At 39.3% G+C, this 23,173-nt stretch overlaps 2 protein-coding genes across 3 annotated transcripts; both read right to left on the bottom strand.

Annotated features, from left to right (window-relative positions):
* Positions 1–130: 130 nt before the first annotated feature.
* Positions 131–9,857, bottom strand: crispld1b (cysteine-rich secretory protein LCCL domain containing 1b). 2 transcript variants are annotated; one of them, XM_079452526.1, is made up of 15 exons: positions 8,120–8,509; positions 7,440–7,733; positions 4,903–5,021; positions 4,633–4,765; positions 4,437–4,552; positions 4,238–4,338; positions 3,877–4,047; positions 3,287–3,347; positions 3,138–3,204; positions 2,868–2,998; positions 2,740–2,783; positions 2,584–2,656; positions 2,386–2,455; positions 1,230–1,363; positions 131–906 (listed from the first exon to the last, which is right to left on the bottom strand). In XM_079452526.1, exons 2-15 carry the CDS (start codon positions 7,695–7,697, stop codon positions 855–857), a joined length of 1,530 nt encoding a protein of 509 aa, XP_079308652.1. In that variant the 5' UTR covers positions 7,698–7,733; positions 8,120–8,509; the 3' UTR covers positions 131–854. The 2 variants fall into 2 exon arrangements, with proteins under 2 accessions (XP_079308652.1, XP_079308653.1); XM_079452527.1 differs by lacking the exon at positions 8,120–8,509 and adding an exon at positions 9,771–9,857 and having other exon boundaries at positions 218–906.
* Positions 9,858–12,644: 2,787 nt separating this feature from the next.
* On the bottom strand, positions 12,645–16,802 carry pi15b (peptidase inhibitor 15b). The gene is made up of 6 exons (XM_079452528.1): positions 16,719–16,802; positions 16,291–16,582; positions 14,852–14,970; positions 14,479–14,611; positions 14,286–14,401; positions 12,645–14,120 (listed from the first exon to the last, which is right to left on the bottom strand). The coding sequence occupies exons 2-6, from the start codon at positions 16,555–16,557 to the stop codon at positions 13,985–13,987; spliced, it is 771 nt and encodes a 256-aa protein (XP_079308654.1). The 5' UTR covers positions 16,558–16,582; positions 16,719–16,802; the 3' UTR covers positions 12,645–13,984.
* Positions 16,803–23,173: the final 6,371 nt, after the last annotated feature.

The raw sequence follows: 23,173 nt of genomic DNA, 5'->3' as shown, positions 1-23,173 counted from the left end.
GCGTGGGTTCGGGTTTTTTATTCTTCAAGGTGCAGAGGCAGCGTCTGTGCTTTCCAGAGTTTAAATAACCTCACAGCTGTTTGTTGCCAACACTCACAAAAAGTCAAATACAACCACCGCACAACTGGATACCATTGTGAAAGATTTCACAGCGATTGTTTTACTTTGTTTTGAATAAAGTCACAATACAAATAAAATTTGAAACAGAAGCGCATCAGTGATTCATTGACAGCATATATTTATTTTAAATGGCGTAGTAATAAATAACCCAGATACAATGTCTCTCTGCTCTCCCACGTGGCTTCTTTTGTGGTACATTTTTCAAATTCTTCTCAAGCACTAAATGATTTCCTGGCCTGCCAGGTTGTTTCAGTATCAAATTCTGAGAATATATGCGGCACAATATACTGTCAAGCGCAAAAAAGCGTGAAGCAGCCTCTGAAAGCTGATATAAAAATATGCTTAGAAAAATAAACACTTTATAACTGTAATATATTGCCTTTTCTAGATGTTCAAATGGTCATGTTTGCATGCACTGATGTTTTTAATGGCTTACTGTTGTGCTTAACAAACAAGTAACATATAGCTTTCACTATGAACATATACATAGGTAAAAATGTTTAGTAATGTATTCAATAAAAATGAACCATATTTACAAATTGTATATACATGACATGTACAGGCAGACAAATAGAAAGACAGTTTTTCCTGTTAAGGGGATTTTTTGTGACGGCACTGGCCTTAAATCCAGCTCTGCGAGCCAATGCAAAACCAGCGGAGCAAATGCACAGTAATTACCGGCTGCTACATTACCAAGAGCTCTATTTCTTTGCATCTGTCCTTGGTGGATGGTTTCATATGACCGCGAACACTCTGAATGCTTTGCCTCCTGGGGGATTCTGGAGGCTAAATGGAAGAATAATGGCCAATATTAATACAGTTCAAGCAAAGCATTTAAATGCTATATGATTCATTAATCACCCTTTTGATACTCAATATACCCTAAACACACTGTTAAGATATGCAACATAAAACCTGACTGTGTAGGTGGTCTGGTTTTACTTTGCTGAGACTTTATAAGATTCTGATTCCGTCACTCTTTAAATAAAATGATTTGGTTTTTTATCTAGGTCATACTACATGGATATTAGATCATTAGTTACTTTCCAGCAATAACCAGCCTACTACACAATACATAGCAGCAGTCTGACTTGAGAAGCACAAATTACCCCTCAGAGGTAACTCCATTCTGATAGGAGCCCTTGAATTGTCTCCTCTTGTCCACAGGCATGACGTCCACATAACCTCCAGAGTCACTCCGGATCACTCCTGCGTGAATGGCGGCCCTGCATATACTGGAATTCTGTTCGATGACACACAGAGAGGAAAGAGATCTTATTTTTCTGCCGTGTTTAAATTGTAAATTAAAGTCTGCTGAACACAAAATATTATTCGCTCAGAGATTTCTTTTTTAAACCTCAGGCGAATCGTCTTCGTCTCAGGTGTTTCTCTTAAAGGTCCAGTGTATAAAATGTAGTGGCATCTAGCGGTGAGGTTGCAAATTGCAACCAACGTCTCACTCCACCCCTCCACCCTCTCTTTCGAAGAATTACAGGGGTTGACACAGAACTAAGATGTTGTCAAGTTTTCACTTCTTTGGCGAAGGAGATAACATATTAACAAAACACACTTTGGAGAGCAGTTTGTCCAATTGGGGCTACTGTAGAAACAACATGGTGACTTCCATGCAAGGTGACCCGCAGTTTATGTATATGGATATAAAAACATGTTGTCATTATGTGAGGTCTATATACATCTCTGAAGACATAGTTATGTATATTCTACTGCATTTATGTTAAAACATACTGCAAAAAATTACACATTGGACCTTTAAAATGAAGTAAAAAATCTTTGACATGTTGCAAAGTAAGAGTATACAGGTATAAAGTAAACATGAATAAAAACATTGGCCTGAAATTATGGTTTTGAAAGAAATGAAAATAAATGTCCAAGTTCATATTCAAATGAGGTTTGATCAGTAACTATCAGGTTCCCTGCTTCCTCCTCTCAGTCGCAACTGGAAGATGTTCTGATAGAAAAATGGCAAAACATTTCTCTTGAGATGTATTTCATAACTCCAATGAAGACATGTGAGATAACTTTGATCTACAATATGAGTAAAAATATTTATTTTATAATAACGTGGTTTTAAGATAAGATGAGATAAAGAGATACGAGTGTGATATAAGATCACGTTAGTGATTTTTGTTCCCAGAATGACTATTATTATTTTAGCAAAGTGTAACTTTGACTCCATACTACTTGTAAGAGGGCAGAACAATGCACAATGCAACTAAACACAGTGAAACATGCGCAAAGACTTACATCTGAATAATAGCGGCTTCCAGTTACTCTGGCATAGCTGTCGTACAAGCAATTGCGAGGACAATACAGCCTGAGAAAGACACATCTTGTTAGCTGTTGCCTTTCAGTATTAACAATGATATGTATTTCAATATTAATTTTCAAAATTCAAGTGGTATCTTATGTAATCTGTTACGAATATTTCTGTATAAAGTTTACCTGGCACAGTGCCGGACTGGTTTTTTGAAAGGGCAGTACTGGGCCACTGTGGTATCACAAGTAATTGCCTTCACTGGAAGACACAAAACATTTCTTATTCAATTTCTGTGCTGAAAACTTTTGCAACCTGACAAATCATGATACATTTGTACTGACCTGGGACGTTTGACACGGTGAAGGCATTGGCACTCTGATTCTTACTAAAAGATGAAATGAAAATGAACAGTCAGGGCTGTAGTGGGTCAGTCTGTAGCAGTATGAAACACAAGAGGTCTGTGACTTACGCAAGAGTCTGAACTCCATTTTTGAAGGACTTTGAGAAGCGTTGCCTTCTGCCAACCCTGGTGATATCTAACCAGCCTCCATCATCATCTATTATTCCAGCATGCAGAGCGCTGCCACAGATACTAGATAGCTGGAGAAAAAGCCACATTAATGAGAAATGCCCAGAACTCAGCATCTATGCATCTATCGAACAGAACAGCCTTAAAATGCGCAACTAATGTTGACAATGGGAGAATAATATTGTTGAAAATATGTACTGTATCACCTACCATGTCATAATGACCGGATCCAAAAACGTTTCCATAGTTGTACAAGCAGCCTGGTGGACACTCATACCTGTTTAAAGATTTAATAGTCAAAAATGAATTCATTGCACTGTCATCCAATTACACTCGATGTCAAAAGCGACAGATTTTACCTGTTGCAAGTAGTTCCTTTGCACTGATCACGTAATCTAGTATCACATTCTACTTGCTGAGCTTCAGAAAAGAAAGAACACAACAGTCCATATTAAACACAAGTGTGTCGATTATCTCTCAGTAAACTTATTTTATTTGTTGGCTCTTATGTTCTAAATTCTAGAGAGAATGTTTTTTGTCTCCGACTCATTTAGTTTGCAATCACATCACATTACTATCACGTGTCTGTGTTGTTTTGTTATTTTGATGTATGCCCCATCATACAAGGTACACAACACGTGACAAGTCATATTGACATACTTGTTTAACTTTAATCTTTCCGCACTCTTATCAATAATAAATAACATGTACAATACGCATAAATACACACAATGCCTCCATCATTCTCTTATGCACTTGGCATAATGCTGGTGCTTACATCATTACTATAGTAGAGTGTAGTATAACTGATGTAGAGGATATTGGACATTATGTTTGAACCAACAGATTCCACCATCATCTACAAAATAATAGTGTTAACAGTCAGTCCTTAAATTCAGACTAAGAAAACCGGATCGGTTTGACTAAAGCGAATAGGATGTTATCTTACACATCTGTGAAGTATTGATGACATCATTCCTCTCAATGTTCTCATTGGGTGACGGTGTCGATACGGACTGATCGCTGTAGTGAGAGCCATGGCTACGGACTGGCTCAGGTTCTGGCTCGACATAGTTGTTTTCCTCAGTCTCAGGGGTGTAATGCGTGTGACTGCCATCATCTGACGAGAGAACAGTTTCATTTCTTTTTTCAGTATTCATGACAGAAATCCATCCAGAGTCCTCTACAAATATTTCTTTGCTAAATATTGTTATCCTTGCTTTTAAAACACACTAGCAAAATAAATAAACACACAAATAAATAAATCAGTACGAAAGCATGTTAAATAAATGGATTATTTTATCTTGTACCTTTATAGCAGAGGTTGTTTCTGCACCCGCCACCATAGCTGGGAGGACAGGAGGAGCATGGGGCTCCATGCTTGTATGGGGCATGTCCCCACCAGTTACCTCTGAGAACAAATGAGACATTACAAAACAAAAGCTAAGAATAATGCCTGTTTAGGATCATGGCATATTGCACGTTTCAAAACAAAACACGCTTTCTTACGGAGGAGAGTAGTTGCAGACCAAGTACACAGCTTTGGCCCAGATCATGCCCCATACGTTCATGTTGTAGCACACATTGATGGCACAGCCAATTTTATGGCTCGTGGCCCAAACCAACTGAAAACAAATCACGTCATAAATTGACCAAAGAACATAATATACATACAGTACTGGTTCATTTGAGCTTGTGATGTTACCTGTGTGTAATGTGTGCAGACAGGCCCAGAGCATCTGTAGGGACAGTACGGGTCACATTCTTGTGGATAGGGGTAGCTGAAATCTTTCACCTCATCATACCAGGCTTGGACATGAAAGGTTGGCGGCCTGTCTCTAAAGATATTTCAAAACCATAACAGTTAGTTTACTGGTGAAGAGTTAAAATGCGTTAGGGAAATTGGTCACCGATATTTGTTAAGGTCAAGTGTTTAAAAAGTATAATAATTAACATTTTAAAGTATTTTTAGCACCTTCCCCAGTGAGCTCCCAGATTCTGGCCAATCTGGGTCAGAAGGTGAGCGGGCCCATGTTCCCACAGACAGGTGTGTGCCCAGTGCTCAGCGCTCCTCTCCAGTTCAGTGTCCCACACCTGTCACAGCACAGACTTTATTAAAGCATTATTAAATGTTAAAGCTGGAATTCACAGCTTTTATCGCCATCTCTGATTAAAATAAAAATTGCAGGTGACTTTATTAAGGGATAGTTCACCCAAAAATTAAAAGCATATGTCTATAGGTCTCCAATGTCTTTATATTGGACATAAAAGAAGATATTTTGAAGAATGTGTCAAATCAACCTCGTCCTTTTCCCTAGTATGGTAGTCAATGGTGCATCAGAAATGTTTGGTTACAAATATTCTACCAATTTTCTTCTTTTGTATCAGCAGAATAAAGAAATTCATACAGGTTTACAACAACTTCAGGGTGAGTAAATAACAGTATTTTCATTTTTGGGTGAACTATCTCTTTACTTTCATACTGACATTTCCTGTGAAATCATTATTATAAGCTCACTGCTGTGAATCAGGGTTATTAACACCAACTTTTTAGGAACTTGCTTGATAACTTATTTTCACCCAAAAGTAGTCATGGATTGTAGTTTTGATAAAGGTAAAGGTGCATAGTGCCGCAGAGACCTCTCATGTTTGGATCTAGAGATTTTTATGCCTTAAGCAAACCATTCAGCTGCCAGAACAATAACTTTTATTTAGTCATTTTCTACTGTTGCGCTTCAACTGTCATGCTTTTAGTAGAAAGGTAAAAAGTGTCAACATATAATGAAACAAATTGTTTTAAATGGCAAAATACCTATGCTAAATAATGCTTTGATAAAATTTTTGGCAAATTGTCAAATCTGGTCCAGCCAATGTGCGTCAATGCATTTTTTTTTGTTTGACCACTACAGTAGGTTGATACAGATCTAAAACTGGGCCAGTTAAAGTTAAAAACCATAAAGAATTTAGGGTTTCACCTCAATGGGACAAAAGACGTATTAAAACCGTGTTCAGGATCTCCACAGTTTTACCTGGGGAGTTTAAATTGTTTTGTTGTGTGCTAATATGTTCCATGTGTGGGTACATTCCATTCAGGCAGTCCTCAACAAACACTATTCTTCAGTTACCTTAATAATTCTGAAAATAAATGACACAATTTTCCTTGTAATCTTAAAGGAAGGACACACATTGTGTTTTCTTACTGATAAAACAATGAAGTTAAAGACACGTTGTAAAATGTGTGTTTTTGAAAGCCACGGCCACTGCAGACCGCAGTACCGAGCAAAGGCCCAAGATTGTCATAAACATGTGCCACACATTTACCATAAATGTCCAAGTAACAACTACAACTTTTTGTGTCAAATAATGTCTTTAGCTGAAATGTGCATGGAGATGCAAAGCCCATTGGCATTTTATGTGGCATTTGAGACGTGTCTTGACATTGTTTATTGTTGTGATGCTTCATTTGCTGTTACACCAGCCATCTGGGTGCATTCCACGGGTGATACGCATCCTTTGTGACTCTCTTCACCTTCTTTTCACAGTAATTACCCAGAGGACTGCCGAGACTGGAGGTAGCTAATGTCTCCTCCCCTACCTGGGCCCCACACAGAGACGCATGCTGTTAAACGTTGCTGCGAGATAAGGGGTTCAGGGGTTTGACAGATTGAACACATGAGTCCCAGAGCATCACAGATGTTATCAGCTCAAACGTACTTTACCAAGAAGAAAGTTTTGCACCCGTTGTTTAACAGCTGATTGCGAGTGTCAGTCAAAATAACCCGTGTGTGCGTGCTAGAAAATGTGCTTAGCTGCGCATTAAAGCTAGATTGGGAAGTATGAGGAAAAAGCATTATGATCTAGTATTTAAGGCAAGGATGAAACTCTTTTTTTAGGCGTGTTACATTTGAATATATTCTTTAATGTCAATGTCAACATTTGTCTTCATTCTTGCCAATGCCAAGAAGCAACCACAGAAAGTTCTGAGAAGTATCAGGTCATATTTGGTGAAGGCCCACACTGCTCAGAAAGCAATGAGAGGTTTGGCCATGTGCCATGTACAGTATAGGTGAGCCACAGTATGTGGGAAGGAGAAGTTGCATTTTGGCATCCCTGATGGGCTAAACTGTTTGTTGTAGACCGCAAACTTGACTGTAGTTCACTGTTTCAAATGCATATGTGAAGAGAGTCCTTCTTTTATTATCCTGCAAAGCGTTGCAGAGTGATTGGAAGATTTACTCGATTTGTACTTTTTTCACTTTTACATTTACATTTAGGCATTTGTCAGACGCTTTTATCCAAAGCGACTTACATTGCATTATCCTATACATTTTACAGTGTTACAATGTTTCCCTAAATGCCATTCAAATGTCATTTAACTTCAAACCAACATCAGTTAGATTACTAACACAAGCCACGCACAGGACCCTCACGGTTTCAATAACACTTTTGAGGAGAAGATCTGATGTTTCTTTTTGCAATAAATATTTGATCACTCGAATGAGGTGGTCTTACCATGTATTCCATGTTTGAGGCAGGGGGGTACACCTGACCCCTCAGTTTATTATGCAGGTCAAGTATAAGCTGCATGTCACCATGCGAAATGGCTCTCTTGCCCCTTGACTTGGATTGCCACCACGTCTCATCCTTATCCATGTACCTTTCCAGCATAGCTTCTAAATGTGTGGCATTAGGAATCACCATGGAGACTACAGTTTGGACAGCCAGAAGCAGCACAAAGCCACCGAGGAAATCTTCACGTCCGCAATTCATATTTCTGTCACAAAATCCAAGCAGCACCTCCTACACCTGTAAAATCAATTATTAAAATAAATATAACATTTTACATATTTGGTTTGAAGCATATACTGTGTAACAATACGACAGCAATACAAATGCATTCATGCACTTGAATGAAACAGTTCATTGCATTTTCACAGATGAAACGCTGAATATTCCCCTCTTGTCAAAGTCTTCTGTATGCATTTGCCACACACATGCAATATTTCATACGGTCGTGTTCTCTATTAAAACTAACCGCAAACATCTTTGAAGTCTGTGTAGAATTCTTCAGCATGTGAGATACTCTTCACTTATACTAGGAACATTGATATTATCCTTACTGGACTTACTTTCAGCACCATTTAAATATATTTTAAAGACATTTAAAGCGTTCTTTACAAGGAGCAGATTACCTTCTGTTCCAGGTGCCGTGCGTGGATGGGTAGTCAAGGTCCGGTGATGAGTTAATACAACAATAATGTCCAATGTAATTATTTTAAATACGCTTTTTAATCTATTTTAGTCGCCTTAAAATGTATTGAATTTCAAAAAACGAGCCATATTTACTTTTCGTGGTAAATTAATGTGCATGCAAGTGTTTAAACGTGTGGGGTTGCATTTCTCATTTATACTGGAGATTTTAGTTCAGTGAGGCGTGACTTCTTAAGGCACACCCACACAGAAACGCCCACCGCAAAGACAGGGCACTTCGTTTACTCTTTCATTTCTTCACTAGCCGAGCCGTCTATCTGTCTTATAGTTTTAAAGTTTGTGTGATAATATTGTGATATTATTATATAGTTCGCGTGATATATATATCCTATTGATAGGGCATAGAATATACTCCCACAGAGAAAAATTTGGTAGGGAAAATTAGATGGAGAAATGTGGACCTTTGAAGCAGAAGATAAGGTCTTCTATCATTTACCACATTACATGTAGTGGATTGTGATTTATGATAAAATGCAATGAGTTTGTTTTGTGTCACACATTACACTGCCGGTTACGTACAAAATATTGGTCCATAAAATATGCACAGATGTGATTTGGTATATGTGATGTGTCCGGTCATAAATACAAACCTAAGTAGATTACATGGGCTAACACTAGGTGGCAGCCTTATGTAACTTTTTAAAGTTTGAACTTTTAATTCATCATGAACATGGAATTGGATGGTCAAGTTAAATATATAAAATTAAAATTAAAAACTAAATGTGAGGATTTCCATTATTTTATATCGCATAATAATCTATAAAGCTATTTATTTCTCAAAATCATCCAGCATTTCTTGAGTCATAGATGTGGCCTTCACATTGCAGGCCGGTTTTAGTAAGAACTCCGAGGTAGCCTATATCTGTGTTTGTAAGTCAAACTGTAAACTATTATTTTATTGACATTTCTCTAATGATTATTTGAGAATGTAAAGGTGTAGGTTTAGAGCGCATTCATAGGCCCATGTATGCAGTGGGTTTTGATGGTCTGTAAAGTTACAAAAATAATGTGTTGTTGCTTATTCTACATTTCAGCTTGTTCAACATAGAAGGGCTGAGAATTAATTTTAAATATATAATTCTGGCACAGTGATCAGGGATATATTCAGATATGTCTCTTTGAAATCAGAGACGTGTATCTGCATCCACAGCTTGGAATTATTCAGCTAACATAAAGGCATGCAGTAAAAGGAACACAGGTTAAAGAAATAACACAAAAGAAAACCTTATGCATGAGGAGAAACCGCGGAGAACCATCCAAAACTGGAAAACTGGAATACTTTGTAACCACAAACAAATAAAGACAGACGCACAGCCTGCTTTTGAATATGCATACATGAAAACAGCTTGAATGAATACTCAATGCTCAATGTACTTTTGAAATATGGTACGTCAAGACCTAACATCACTGGGTAAAAGCAGAACGTACGAAAGCACACAAATTATATCATTACCACCTCCTAAAGTAGTGAAATAGTGACCAATATGTGTCTAGAAAATTATATTAGACGGTTATCCAAATCAACCTTATAGAAAAATCTTCTGATTTGACCGTTCGCTGAAAAACGTATACCTTTGTTTAACTGCGTCTCATTTCACATGATATCATAGGCCAAAACGTGTCATGATTCTGCCTGCTCTTGTCTTGATTTTCTGGTCTAGGGGCAGAATCATGACAGACCCACGTGTTTTATGTGGAGAGAAACATATTATTGTCAATCAGGACATAATATGCGTTCTCTCCTGTCTCGTCATTTGGCCCCGCCCCTCTCGTTCCTAGTATAGCTTTCCTCCTGTGTCGCATTACCCACTCCTGCCCATCGTTATCTCCTTTGTTAGTCTCCCTATATAATACCCTCTTGTCCATTGTCTTGTGCTGGTTGATTGTACCTGTATACTTGTAATCCCTGTACATGGTCCCTGCTAGTGTGTGTAGTTCAAGTTCCTGGTTTCTGTATCGTGTATGTTTAGTTCAAGTTCCTTGTTTGTATTTCTAGTAGTTTGTTTTTCTAGTAGTTTGTTTTTGCCCCCCATGTGGGAAGTATTTGTTTTCAGTGTTGGATTTTAGTTTGTCAGTGTTTTCCCCCCATTGCGGGTGTTTGCTTTGTGTTTATTTATTAAAACCTGTTTAACCCCTTCATTCCCGTGTCTGCCTGCACTTGGGTTCTCCCTCCACGTTCACGACAGAATCAACCAGCCATTACTGAACCCAGCAGGCAGCAATGACCACACGGGCCCGGAAGCCTCGTCTTCTCTGCGGCGTCCAACAAGGGAATACTGACTTGGAAAGTTATTTGGGCAGGTTCCTGGATGTCGCAGAGGAGATGGTCCGTGGTGAGGAGGAGCTGGCGGTGCTTTTTAACGCCGGTCTGAGGGACCCTCTTTCGCCAGCGGAGATGAGATCGCTGAAGCCGTTGGAGTTTGAGGATGTGTGGAGGTGCGCCGTCGCACGCTCTGAGCTCAGGATCTCAGGCCAACTTGGCTATTCATCTCCGCTGGCCGCAGTTCCAGAGGGTCGTGCCCTGCAGATCGGGGTTATGGGCATCACCACACCATCTGCTCCACCACCTACAGCCTCCTCACCCGCAGTCAGCTTTGGTGGCAAGCGTGGGAGACGGGAATCCTGGGGGTCCTCGTCCGAGGCCTCCAATCCCGAGCCGCCCGTGCCCTTCTCGTCATTCCTTCAGCCGCCCACCAGACGGGTGGCTCGGCTGAAGAAGAAGAGGCAACGGAGGGCGGTCCCAAGTCCGGTGGTCCCGTCAAGTCCGGTGGTCCCGTCAAGTCCGGTGGTCCCGTGTCCGGTGGTCCCAAGTCCGGTGGTCCCAAGTCCGGTGGTCCCAAGTCCGGTGGTCCCAAGTCCGGTGGTCCCAAGTCCGGTGGTCCCAAGTCCGGTGGTCCCAAGTCCGGTGGTCCCAAGTCCGGTGGTCCCAAGTCCGGTGGTCCCAAGTCCGGTGGTCCCAAGTCCGGTGGTCCCAAGTCCGGTGGTCCCAAGTCCGGTGGTCCCAAGTCCGGTGGTCCCAAGTCCGGTGGTCCCAAGTCCGGTGGTCCCAAGTCCGGTGGTCCCAAGTCCGGTGGTCCCAAGTCCGGTGGTCCCAAGTCCGGTGGTCCCAAGTCCGGTGGTCCCAAGTCCGGTGGTCCCAAGTCCGGTGGTCCCAAGTCCGGTGGTCCCAAGTCCGGTGGTCCCAAGTCCGGTGGTCCCAAGTCCGGTGGTCCCAAGTCCGGTGGTCCCGCAGGCGCCCAGTCCTGTTCCTCAGCCGGCCTTCCAGCCGGCCTCAAGTCCTGTTCCTCAGCCGGCCTTCCAGCCGGCCTCAAGTCCTGTTCCTCAGCCGGCCTTCCAGCCGGCCTCAAGCCCTGTTCCTCAGCCGGCCTTCCAGCCGGCCTCAAGCCATGTTCCTCAGCCGGCCTTCCAGCCGGCCTCAAGCCATGTTCCTCAGCCGGGGACTCCTAGAGCCCCTGGGACTTCGCGCTCTCGAGCGCCGCCCCCCAGGGTGTCCCCCAAGTCCCCTGGGACTCCGCGCTTCCGAGCGCCAGGGACAAAAACTGTTCCCCCTTATCCCAACCCCTTTGGACTTCCCCCCATGGACTCATGTGTTCCCCCCATGAACTTTGTTGTTCCCCCTCCCCCCCTCCCTTGTTTGTTATTTTTAGTATGTCACCCTAACCCTTTTATCATGTATTCTTGTATGCCCCTAATTGTGTTTACCATCTTTTGTTGGATGTTGTCTGTTTCCCAGTCGGTCTTGTCTCGTTAGTCTGCTCCCTTGGTGAACGCCAGGGGGCGTTCATTAAGGGGGGGGGTTCTGTCATGATTCTGCCTGCTCTTGTCTTGATTTTCTGGTCTAGGGGCAGAATCATGACAGACCCACGTGTTTTATGTGGAGAGAAACATATTATTGTCAATCAGGACATAATATGCGTTCTCTCCTGTCTCGTCATTTGGCCCCGCCCCTCTCGTTCCTAGTATAGCTTTCCTCCTGTGTCGCATTACCCACTCCTGCCCATCGTTATCTCCTTTGTTAGTCTCCCTATATAATACCCTCTTGTCCATTGTCTTGTGCTGGTTGATTGTACCTGTATACTTGTAATCCCTGTACATGGTCCCTGCTAGTGTGTGTAGTTCAAGTTCCTGGTTTCTGTATCGTGTATGTTTAGTTCAAGTTCCTTGTTTGTATTTCTAGTAGTTTGTTTTTCTAGTAGTTTGTTTTTGCCCCCCATGTGGGAAGTATTTGTTTTCAGTGTTGGATTTTAGTTTGTCAGTGTTTTCCCCCCATCGCGGGTGTTTGCTTTGTGTTTATTTATTAAAACCTGTTTAACCCCTTCATTCCCGTGTCTGCCTGCACTTGGGTTCTCCCTCCACGTTCACGACAAAAACGTATGCACGCACACTGTATTTTTATAGATATATTGGAGCAAAATAAAAAATTGCCTCAAATCAACGTGTGTTATTCTGTTCAAGTTAGTATACAATGTAATGGTCAATGTATACCTGTCTTTAATAAAGAAATTGAATACAAATATTGTCACAATAATTTCACTGAGCCACTGTTCCAATATGCTTGTAAAACATGTATTATATAAAACACAAAATTGCGTACTTACAATGCAGTGTAACAGAATTTGATGTCACTAACAATGTTACAGTACAACAAAGATTAATATGAACTCGAAAGCAAGTCCAATTCAGAATTACAATCCATAGAGAAGCAGCATTTCTATTAGCATTTACCGTGGTAAAATGTAACACAGACACACAACACAATTTATCAAAACAGAGGATCAAGAATTTTACAAGCCTTCTGGACAGCAAATAATAATATTGTAAAATACATGGAATGAGTGATTTTACTGAAACTGACATTGAATAACTGTCCCAGTCTAGTGGAGGTATACATAAACCAATGTTTAGCTTAAATGTGTTTTATAAAGGCACTTCGGAAAACCCCTGACGGTAGACAAAACAAATGCACATAAACAGTACATTGTTTAAACATTGTTGTATAATCTAAAAAGTGATCTGCACAGGCTTGATCTGTGCACCAGATAATTAACCCCCATAGAAAACCTGTCCATAAGCACCAATATGGCTGACCAAAAAGCAGTAATTTATGACTACATTAAAGGGACAGTTCACCCGGAAATGAAAATGGTGTCTTCATACTCACCCTTATTGAATTTGTATACCTGTATAAATGATGGGAAAGATGTTTGGAAGAATGTTCAGTTCCGGGACATCATTGACAACCATAGTAGGAAGAATTAAATGGTAGTCAAAGGTGCCCAAGAACTCTTTGTTTTAATATATTTTTCTGTGTTCACTGGAACAAAGAAACGAATACAGGTTTGAAACAACCTGAGGGCGAGTTATGGTGGATTCACACGGTATGCGGTCGTCGCGTTTGTCCAGTTCATTTTCAAAGGGAAACATGCGGAAAACGGCAAGACGCAGGCGTAGCGGAAGCAGTGTGCAAGCGGTTCTCATGCATCCAAACTTCCACGGGCACGGCTCTTTGCGGCATGCGGCGAAAAAAAATATTTAATTTTTTTGTGAACGGTATCGGCAGCCACATCGGATTAAAGGCGCCTGCTGTGCTTCAATTGCACCACTCACTGCGTACCATGTGAATCCACCGTGACAGATTTAAAATTTTGGATGAACTATCCCTTTAATATTAGCACCATCTGGAATCTACGGTAACACATAGAAAACAGCTACATCTGTGGTACAAAACGCATACAGTATATATTTAAAAGCTATATTAGACAGTAGGTTAATGTAACAATAACAGCTTATTTAAACCAGTACATGAAGTTTGAGTTGATGGCCGGAAAGCACATGTTGTTGCTGCATGAACCCCCGTAGTTCGGAGGACAGGCTGAGCAGGGTACACCAACTCTATAGGGCGCTTCACCAATCCAGTTGCCCCTGAAAAAGAAGATTATTTTGAAATACAACAGATTTTTAGCGATATGAGAATGAAAAACACTGCAGTCATGTGCTGGCATTTATCAGACTGGCTATAAACAAGATTCTTTGTCTGGTGTGTAAGATTTGGCTGGTGTTTCATTAAGCTATAATATTGTGACTAACTTCGGTGAATAATTGCAGACCAGGTATGTTGCCTCTCTCCACACAGAGCCCCAGACAACCATGTTGTAACAAGTTTGAATGGCGCATCCAACTCTGTTGGTTGATCCCCAAACCATCTGTAACATTAAAAGTCATGGCAGGGGAGTATTTCAGTTTTCACTTTATCTGAATTGTGACTTGAACTCAAACTTACTTGTGTGTAATGTGTACACATAGGTCCGTAACAACGCATGGGGCAGCTGGGATAACAATCGCGTGGGTATGGAAAGGCATAATCTCTGACCTCATCGTACCACGGTTTAACCAACTGAAGAATGGAGCGATAACTGGCAAAAGGAGAAACACTTTGGGTGAACAGAATCCACAGGACCGCAGCCAAAACACAAGATTCAAGTCTGGTTTATTGCCTTGAATTATGTCCAAAGATTGCAGTTTGATAATGCTGAAGTGATATTTGAGGTTTTAAATAAGCACCATTCTTCTTGATCCAATAATGAAGTGAAGATCTATGCAGTTTCTCTATAAATGGCAAACAAGATTTCCCTTCGAAGTGTAGTAATACCTACTGGCCAGTTCGAACTGAGAGGTTTTGACCCAGATATTGGAGAAGAAATGGAGGTCCATGTTCCCAAATACAGGTTGCTGCCCAAGCTTCTGCTGACCTGGCCAGACCCTCATCCCAAACCTTTAATAGAAGAAACGATGTGCAGTGAAAAAGATTGTTTTATTGTTTTTATATTATGATGATTAGCACCTAGGGAAAGTATATAATCCATCCTCCATTAAGTCCATTATCGTATCGTGTTGACATTAAAGTTCTTGTAATCACTTATAAAGCCTTAAACGGTTTAGCCCCGCCTAAATAACAGAGCTTCTATCACATTACAACCCATCACGCTCTCTAAGATCTCAAAATACCGGACTTTTGATAACACATAACTAAATCCACCAAAGGGTGTCGATCTTTCTCATACGTAGCAACTAGACTCTGGAATAGCCTTCCTGATACTATTCCAGGATCAGACACACTATCCCAATTCAAATCTAGATTAAAAACACACCTTTTCAGCCAAGCATTTACATAATGCATAATATGCTAAATAAATAATAATTAATAAATGAATGAATGAATGAACAGCAGCTATGCTTATTATTCTCTTTCTGCCTTCCTCAGAAGGGAGAGATTACGGCACGCCAGGTCTGAACGCCATATGCCCATCCCTAACTAGAGATTACGCCAGCTACACCTGAAAATCCCGTGCAATCTTCTGCTTTCTCTTGAGTTTTTGTCCTACATTTATTTATCATTGGAGTTTGGGTTGCTCGCCAAAGGACTGTGTTGGCTTGCTCACCGGGAGACTGCATTTATTAGATATTTTTTGCTAGAACGATCTTGCTTGTTCTACAAACACCATGCGCAGTTTTTCTTATTTCCCCTGTAAAGCTGCTTTGGAACAATGCACATTGTGACAAGCGCTACATAAATAAAATTGAATTGAATAATAATTATCCCTATAGCATCCATATCATAAAGACCTGTTCAGATCAGAAAAATTTTGTGAAATATTGCTTAAAGCGATGGTTCACCCGAAAATGTTAGTTCTGTCTTTGTTTATTCATCCTCATGTCATAAAACCTGTATATAACTCTTTGTTCTGTGGAACACAAAATAAGATATTTGGAAAAATGTTTCAGTGGTTTTTGCCCACACATTGGAAATCAATGGGGGCCAGTGTTGTGTAAAATATCTTCCTTTGTGTACCGCAGAAGAAAGAAAGTCACACAGGCTTGGAATGACGTGAGGGTAAGTATATGATGAAAGAACTTTCGGTTTTGGATGAACTGTCCCTTTGATCCTAGTTTGAAGATATAATATTTCATTTCATCCAGCAGGAAGAGCTCTCGGGTGATTTAAAAGCATCATCTACTACATATAGTATTAGTATAGTATTAGCTATACAGTACATTCAGACGTACAATTACAAGAGGAGAGTGGGATGCTTACCATGTACTCCATGTTGGCGGCAGGTGGGAACACATTTGCTCGCACCTTGTTGTGGTAGTCCAGAATAGCCAACATATCATCCTGTGAAATGAAACGTTTTCGCCTGGATTTGGGCATAGATGCCAAACCGTCAACCCCCACTTGCGTTTTATTGGTAGAGATGTTGGCTCTTGAAAGGGTTTGAGTCGCATTTTTGACAATCCACGCGCTTGCATCAGTAACTATAAATAAAAGCAACAAGTTGCTAAAAAAGTCGACGTTCTTCATCCTTCTCTGGTGACTATTTTTTTCTCTGCAAAAAGAAAAAACACGGAAAAATGAACGGCATTCGAAATGAAATACAATAGTCGGTAATGTTTATTACTGGGCTATTATTGTTGTTATTATTATGAAAGCTGTTCAGAGTTATCGATAATGTCATACCTTACCATTTAAGTGCTCGTATTTCTAGCAACATAAGCTCTGTTAGATGTGTGGTGAGCCTCTCAGTTATTCTGACCTCATCTCCTTTCCCGTCCGCTGCTGCCTCTGGCTTTTATACTGGCATTCAGGAGGCAAGCGCAAGGTGCTCAGCTTTCTCCGATCACCTGTAAAGGCTACCGGGATGAATCCGAAATGCTTTCCGTTAACTGGTATGAATGGGTCAGGACTTAAATGCGTAAATGCTTCGAAATGATGGACCTTTGGTTATAATAAGGGATGCATGTCTCGCGAGGAAACTAACGCATTACAAACGGGATTCGATCTTTATGAAAGTTTAAGAGTTTGTCGAAGCCTATTCTTAACGTTATTAACATAAAGATCAGTCTATTCATTATGCAGGTAGGCCTACACTTGTTCGGCATTCGAGTCCAAATAGCAAGTTTGCCAGCATGTGGAGCAAGTTAAGCCCTTCGGAGCATATTGTTTTCTTTGGCAGGTGGAAGCCGAGTATACGAGCAACGTGACGCACATACGAGCATCTTCTTCTTCCCTCCCCTCTTCTCCTGAACTGTGAAGTGGCAGGTTTTCTTGGAATTGCTGTTATTTTGTATTCTAATTTGCGCTGGTGTTATGTTTTCTGTCATAAAATATGAATACTCAGTTGATGCTGGTGAATCTGTCAAAAAGCAGAGGCTGTTTCTTTCTACCTTTGCTTTGTGTTGTCATTCAGTAACCTGACAGCATCACTAAGTGTGTTTTTTTAATGAAAAAGGACACAAAGAATCGTTTGAGAAATAAAGGAATCTGGAAAGTGCGTTGTTTGAAATTGAACATTGTGTTCTAGTTGTATAAGAAAACACTAAAAAGGCAAGGATGAAACCAGATGAATAAAGAGAATCGATATCATTTGATTCATACCTCATATGAAACCTGGCGGATTTCATTTCGTCTTTGAATTGTGTTTTACTGTTAATGGTAGAACCATTTGAGTTGCTTTTCAGTTTAAGAACGCCTTTCACAGACTGAACTTCAGCAAAAGTATGATATGAATTTTGTTTTTGTTTTGGCCTGCTTCGAATCATGCTTATTAAACTCTTAAACCAACACATATTTATTTTAAGATTAGTTAAAAGTTCATGAAATTGCTTATATTCGTTTTGTAGATGCATGGTAACTGTTGGTAAACGGTGGAATGATAAGAGGCAACTTAAACTGCCAAACCATAACCCTGCTTGGCAGAGCTCAACCCAGTGATGTCTCCCAACAGTTGGCAGCTCATAGTAGACAAACTGCTTCATTACCCTGTATGCCCGTTTTCTATGGGACCTGGTGAAATTTCCAAATGACAAACCTGTAATATAAGAACCAGTCCATTAAAGCCAATCACTTCTATTGTTTATATTCTAAAAAAACATTTGGAGCAGCCTACTTGCAAGAAATATTAGTTCTGTTATTGTTAACTGTTCACTTTTAATTGCCAATTATGTCTTAACATATTAAATGAACGTAGCTTGAGATGTGATTTGCTAACACTATACTTGATTGAAGATTGGCATTATTTACATATTTAGTATTGAAAATCTTGATTTACAGTACTTCCGCACTTATGATTTGTGCTTCATATAACATCCAGTAATCCTTTTATGAACTTGGAAATCATACATGACCACATGCTATGATCTGTGTGTGATTCCTACAAGGATTGAAATTAATCCCACTGCTTATTAGAATTAGAAGCAGTTGTTACAGTTATGGCTGACTTCATTTTTACTAAAAAAATATGTTCCCTGAAATCGTCCACAATATCCAACCAACATCTAAGCATTTGTTTTAGTTACCATTGATTTGTACCAATTACAATATGTATGTATGCCAAAACTATTAATCCAGTCTGAAACAACCAGTTAAAGTATACAAAGCAAATCCGTTGTTTATGATCTAGTTTTTTGAAAGCCTTCAGAACAACATTGATTTTAGGATTTTTGTAAACATATTCGAACATTATTTCCAATCCAAATACAACTTTGTGGAAATTGCATTATATACATTCATGTCTGATTTAGTGATAAAACATTTTTATTTCTATATTTTGTTAACAAACAAATCAAACTTTCCTCTTTATTGTCACTGCCTGTTGCTGAATGTCGCCCCTGACATTTTTCTCGCTTCACAAAAACCACATCACTCAAAACAATTATGAAAATTAGGAATTGCAATATTTTTAACAACTTTTAGCGTTTATTGTCATGCCTTTGCCTCTTTAGGGAACCTACAAGCACAAGAACCCTCTCAATACTCCATAAAAGCACTCGACTGCAGCTTGAAAATGAAAACAGTGATTAAGGACCTCCCTTACCATCATGAGTCACTCAACAGAATTCCCTGGAACACAAAGGGAACTCACTTCACGACGTGCAGTGCTGTTTATTGAACATACACACAATCTAAATCATCATGAACATGGCTATTTATTAATGTATGAGATCATGTTGAACACTGAAATGAAAACAGTTGAATTTTAAAGGAAGCACATTAGCATATGACAGGGACTTGGAGTCCATTAAGATCTGTTGCATCTGAATCTCTATGACAAAGTTCTTTACTGTAACTCAAAATTATTGTTTCAATTCACTTCATTCTGCGGTGGAGTCTTTTAATGTAATAACCATAATAATGTCGTAATCTTAGTCTGATATCAGTGATGGATTTTAGCACCAGTCATCATTTTGTGACCACCATGCACTGTAATGTTTTCCTCATCCGGATTTTAATAGCAAATGATTTATAAGATCACCACAAAACTCTCACCAGACATTAATCCCACGCAACCGACAAAAATCATAAAAAAGTGTGGGAATCTGTTATCATGTAAAGAGAACTAAGTATCATGTCATCTTATACAGTACTAAATAACTATTTGAGGCTTGGCAATCTAATGTCTTCGGACAAAACCATCATGGAGGTTCAGTGTGGTCTAACAGTGCGGCCTTAAGTAATTTAGCGTTTTAGATAACTAAAAGACATTTATTTTCTGAATCATGTAATTTTGTAAATCTTAAATTTTGTCATTTTGGTGCCTTCCACATTTCTGTGCTGAGAAGAAATTATATATTAAAAAAAGAAACTTGACCAAGGGATTAAGCATTGAATCATCTTAAGTGTCTAAAACTTAACTTTTTTGACTGTCTCTTCCTAAACCTCTTGATGAATAGTTGGTTTTGTTCTCACCAAAACATTGCTCCGCGAAAACCAAAGCAAGTCCTCTAAACAATTGTGAATTATAGCGTACATTGTAGAATAACAGAAGCTCACATACTTAAATACTGTATGTCAAAATAAGATACATGTACATGTAATAATGAAAATTGTATTTTCACTTTTCCATCATTTGAATCAGTGATTTTGGATACAACATAACGAAGGTTTTGATTGTAGAATTTTCAATACTTTATATCTGTAGCTGCAATTCTGTGTGGGTTTCCAGCGTTTTAACATCTTTATTTTTCCTCATTTCAAATGTCTGCCAAAAAGGAGCTCTTAGGACCATATATAGAATTTGACTACACAAATAGATCTATCAGGATTTATAAACACTCAAACTATTATTACAGAATACAATTCCTTTGCTATATCATCATTCACAACTAAAAACAGTTATAGAAATGACACAATATGTGAGATTCTTGCATGCCAAATGAAATGAAATGAAACTTCTGATGCATATCAGAAATGGGCAATGAATGTAATTCTCAATGCCTCACCGACCATCATTGAAAGAACAGGGAAACAGTGTCCCCGTACTTTTAAAACTGTTTTGTTTAAACAATAACATCTGACATAATCCCAAGAACTCATGCTGTCCTGCTTGAAATCATAGTTTCAAAATGGAGCTGATGTCATGCAACCATGTTTATTCAAGCTGATATGAGGGGTCTGATAAGGAGCAGGATATCAAATGTACCCCTCCACCTGAACAATGCAATAAATCAGAAAAACAGTAATAAATCACGGACAAAATGACCCATACGCTTTATATTTTGTGTGTTGTGTGCAACTATGTCAGGTCCATTGTTCTGTTGTAAATGTATTGCACATTTTGAATTAGTGTAAACAATGACTTTACTTGGATAAAACAAAACTAAGCTATGAAGATACAATTGTAGCTGTTTGGCCAATTGGACACTGACCAGTTTTGTTGAGAAACAACTCCAAAACAAAACAGAGAAAGACTTATTTGATGTGTGCTCTTGCATGGGTGTGCTAACTGCCAACCCTGTGTTTTGGAGACCACTGTCCTCACAAACAGTTTTTGTTGGCAGACAATAAATCATAATCTTATTCATATTCATTTATGTTATTTTGAATTTGCTTATATTTATAAACTACATGCATGCGCATGAACACTAACACTGAATACAGTAAATCCCACTTCCGCTCACAACAAAGCACATGGTAACAGCACATTATCAATAGATGGACACAGGACTATTGATTTAATAATTATGAACTTGTCTATCCAGTGTAAAGAAACACACACACACACACACACACACATAACATCAACACCTAAACCGGAGTTTTGGATTCTCAGTTGTAAGATGTAAGTCAGATGTTTAGATGCACTTTATTAAGTGACTGTACAATGTAATGTACACTTTCTTTGTGTTTCTACAGCAAATATTTCTGAAGGTACAAAAGACACCAGGACCTTCAACCTTATTTAGCAAATGCTCAATCATCATTTTGGCACACAGGCCATCGATGACTTTATCTATGAGAATATTGCTTCTGCGGTACGTCCAGGGACACAGTACTAGCAGTGGTTTTGTCTTTGTTCCATATGAGTGCTTAGCGAGTGTTATTGTTGGCTTGCTATTCCATTTCCCTCTAGTTTGAGGCCTGGTCTCACTGTAGTGCTCCCAAACAAACAGAGAGGGCTCAGCCTTTGTGAGAACCGTCTCTTAGAAAACCAGTTAACAGCTGATAGGTTCAGTGTGCATTTTGACAGGTACCCATGCCTGGAAATAATGTGGTGGATTACTATGTTGCCAAGCAAGCATTGGATAACCATGATGCAACTCAGCTTTAGTGCGAACAATGTTTGAAAAAAATGCCATTTTATGAATTATTCATTGTTTGGTTTACGGAGCAAGCAAGAAAAGTTCAGGCGCTCTGCTTAACTCCAGAACACTACATATGACTATTGCATAAAACATGAGAAATATTTGTGTTCCTATATTAAAACAGACTGCTTCTTTTGATCTTCTTCCTCTCAACACAGCTGCTCTTTGGGAAGGACGCATACCACATTTGGAAGAGTCATGCACCTCACTTTATATAATTTTACAAAATGATTGAAGCAGTCCGTCAGGAATGGCAATAAACTGAATGTGAATATAGAGTCCAAAATGCAATAGGAAATCTGTAAATATAATGTAGATTATGGTGTTTCTAGATTTAAGGATGGAAGAGGCAACCATGGAAATGTATCAATCGCACACTGACACCTTGTGGTGAATTATGATAAAAGTTCCTTGGCTACTTGTCTTATTTTGGCACAGTTGAACTATTTTGAGCAATGAAGCAAACCAAGTCAGACTGCTTTACAGCATTTATTGTTTGAAGAGTTTGGTTCCAAAATGAGATAACTTCGGTTGGTTTGTTCTGATTTAAGCCATAATAACTCATTTAATTCAACACAATAAAATCCCGATGACATAATGCAAAATATGAATTTTTAGAACTTTAAAAACTGAGTTATCTCATTTTAGAAACAAACTCTTCATCCGTGCTTATTTTCGACTTTTTTCATGACTCTGGTAACTCCCCAACCTAAAGATGACAAAAATGTCCCTATATGATCTGGCTCAACTGTTTGGTGTTAAATCTGCAAATCAATTTATCACCCATACTCCTCGTGGATTCTGTCAGCTTTTGGTTTCTAGGTAGCTGAGTAACACAACAGTAGACGGTGTACTTCTGTGTTCATTGTTGTAGCGTTGTTGTAAAATACTGTCCACATGGATCAGAGTTTCTATTCTGAGGGCTGATGGTGACGTTCTTTGTCACCTTTCGCATGGCACAAGTTCATTCATCTTTCGGCCTGCCATCATCCAAGTAATCGGTCTATATGGAAATGACAAACTGCCGAGTAACATACTGTCTTCAGTTAGTAGACATGGTTATTTCATGGATAGTTATGTTACATTTATTGTATTCACAGTGTAGCATTATCACATTTGATAATCCTTTGATCTTTAAATCACCATGTGTGGTATGAATCATGATATAGAACCTGCACCTGCTTTAACATTTCACTTACAGACTTTGGTTTTGCATACGTTTATATTGATATGCATTAATGGTAAGTTGATAAATTATTAGATCTTTAAAACTTCACAAAAACATAAAACATTTGAAGGATCTTTTTTGCAGTCAGCCATTACCACAACTAAAGCTG

This window comes from Barbatula barbatula (assembly GCF_947034865.1).
Source record: "Barbatula barbatula genome assembly, chromosome: 3".
Lineage (NCBI taxonomy): Eukaryota > Metazoa > Chordata > Actinopteri > Cypriniformes > Nemacheilidae > Barbatula > Barbatula barbatula.
This window is presented reverse-complemented; position numbering and strand designations above follow the sequence as displayed.

Coding starts and splice junctions, on each gene's coding strand:
- crispld1b (XM_079452527.1), bottom strand. CDS start 7,697: ATGAATTGCGGACGTGAAGATTTCCTCGGTGGCTTTGTGCTGCTTCTG. Junction 4,339..4,436: donor GTCTGCAACTACTCTCCTCC/GTAAGAAAGCGT, acceptor ATTTGTTCTCAG/AGGTAACTGGTGGGGACATG. Junction 907..1,229: donor AATGGAGTTACCTCTGAGGG/GTAATTTGTGCT, acceptor TCTTCCATTTAG/CCTCCAGAATCCCCCAGGAG.
- pi15b (XM_079452528.1), bottom strand. CDS start 16,557: ATGAAGAACGTCGACTTTTTTAGCAACTTGTTGCTTTTATTTATAGTT. Junction 14,971..16,290: donor CCGCCAACATGGAGTACATG/GTAAGCATCCCA, acceptor CTTCTATTAAAG/GTTTGGGATGAGGGTCTGGC. Junction 14,121..14,285: donor GTCTGCAATTATTCACCGAA/GTTAGTCACAAT, acceptor CTTCTTTTTCAG/GGGCAACTGGATTGGTGAAG.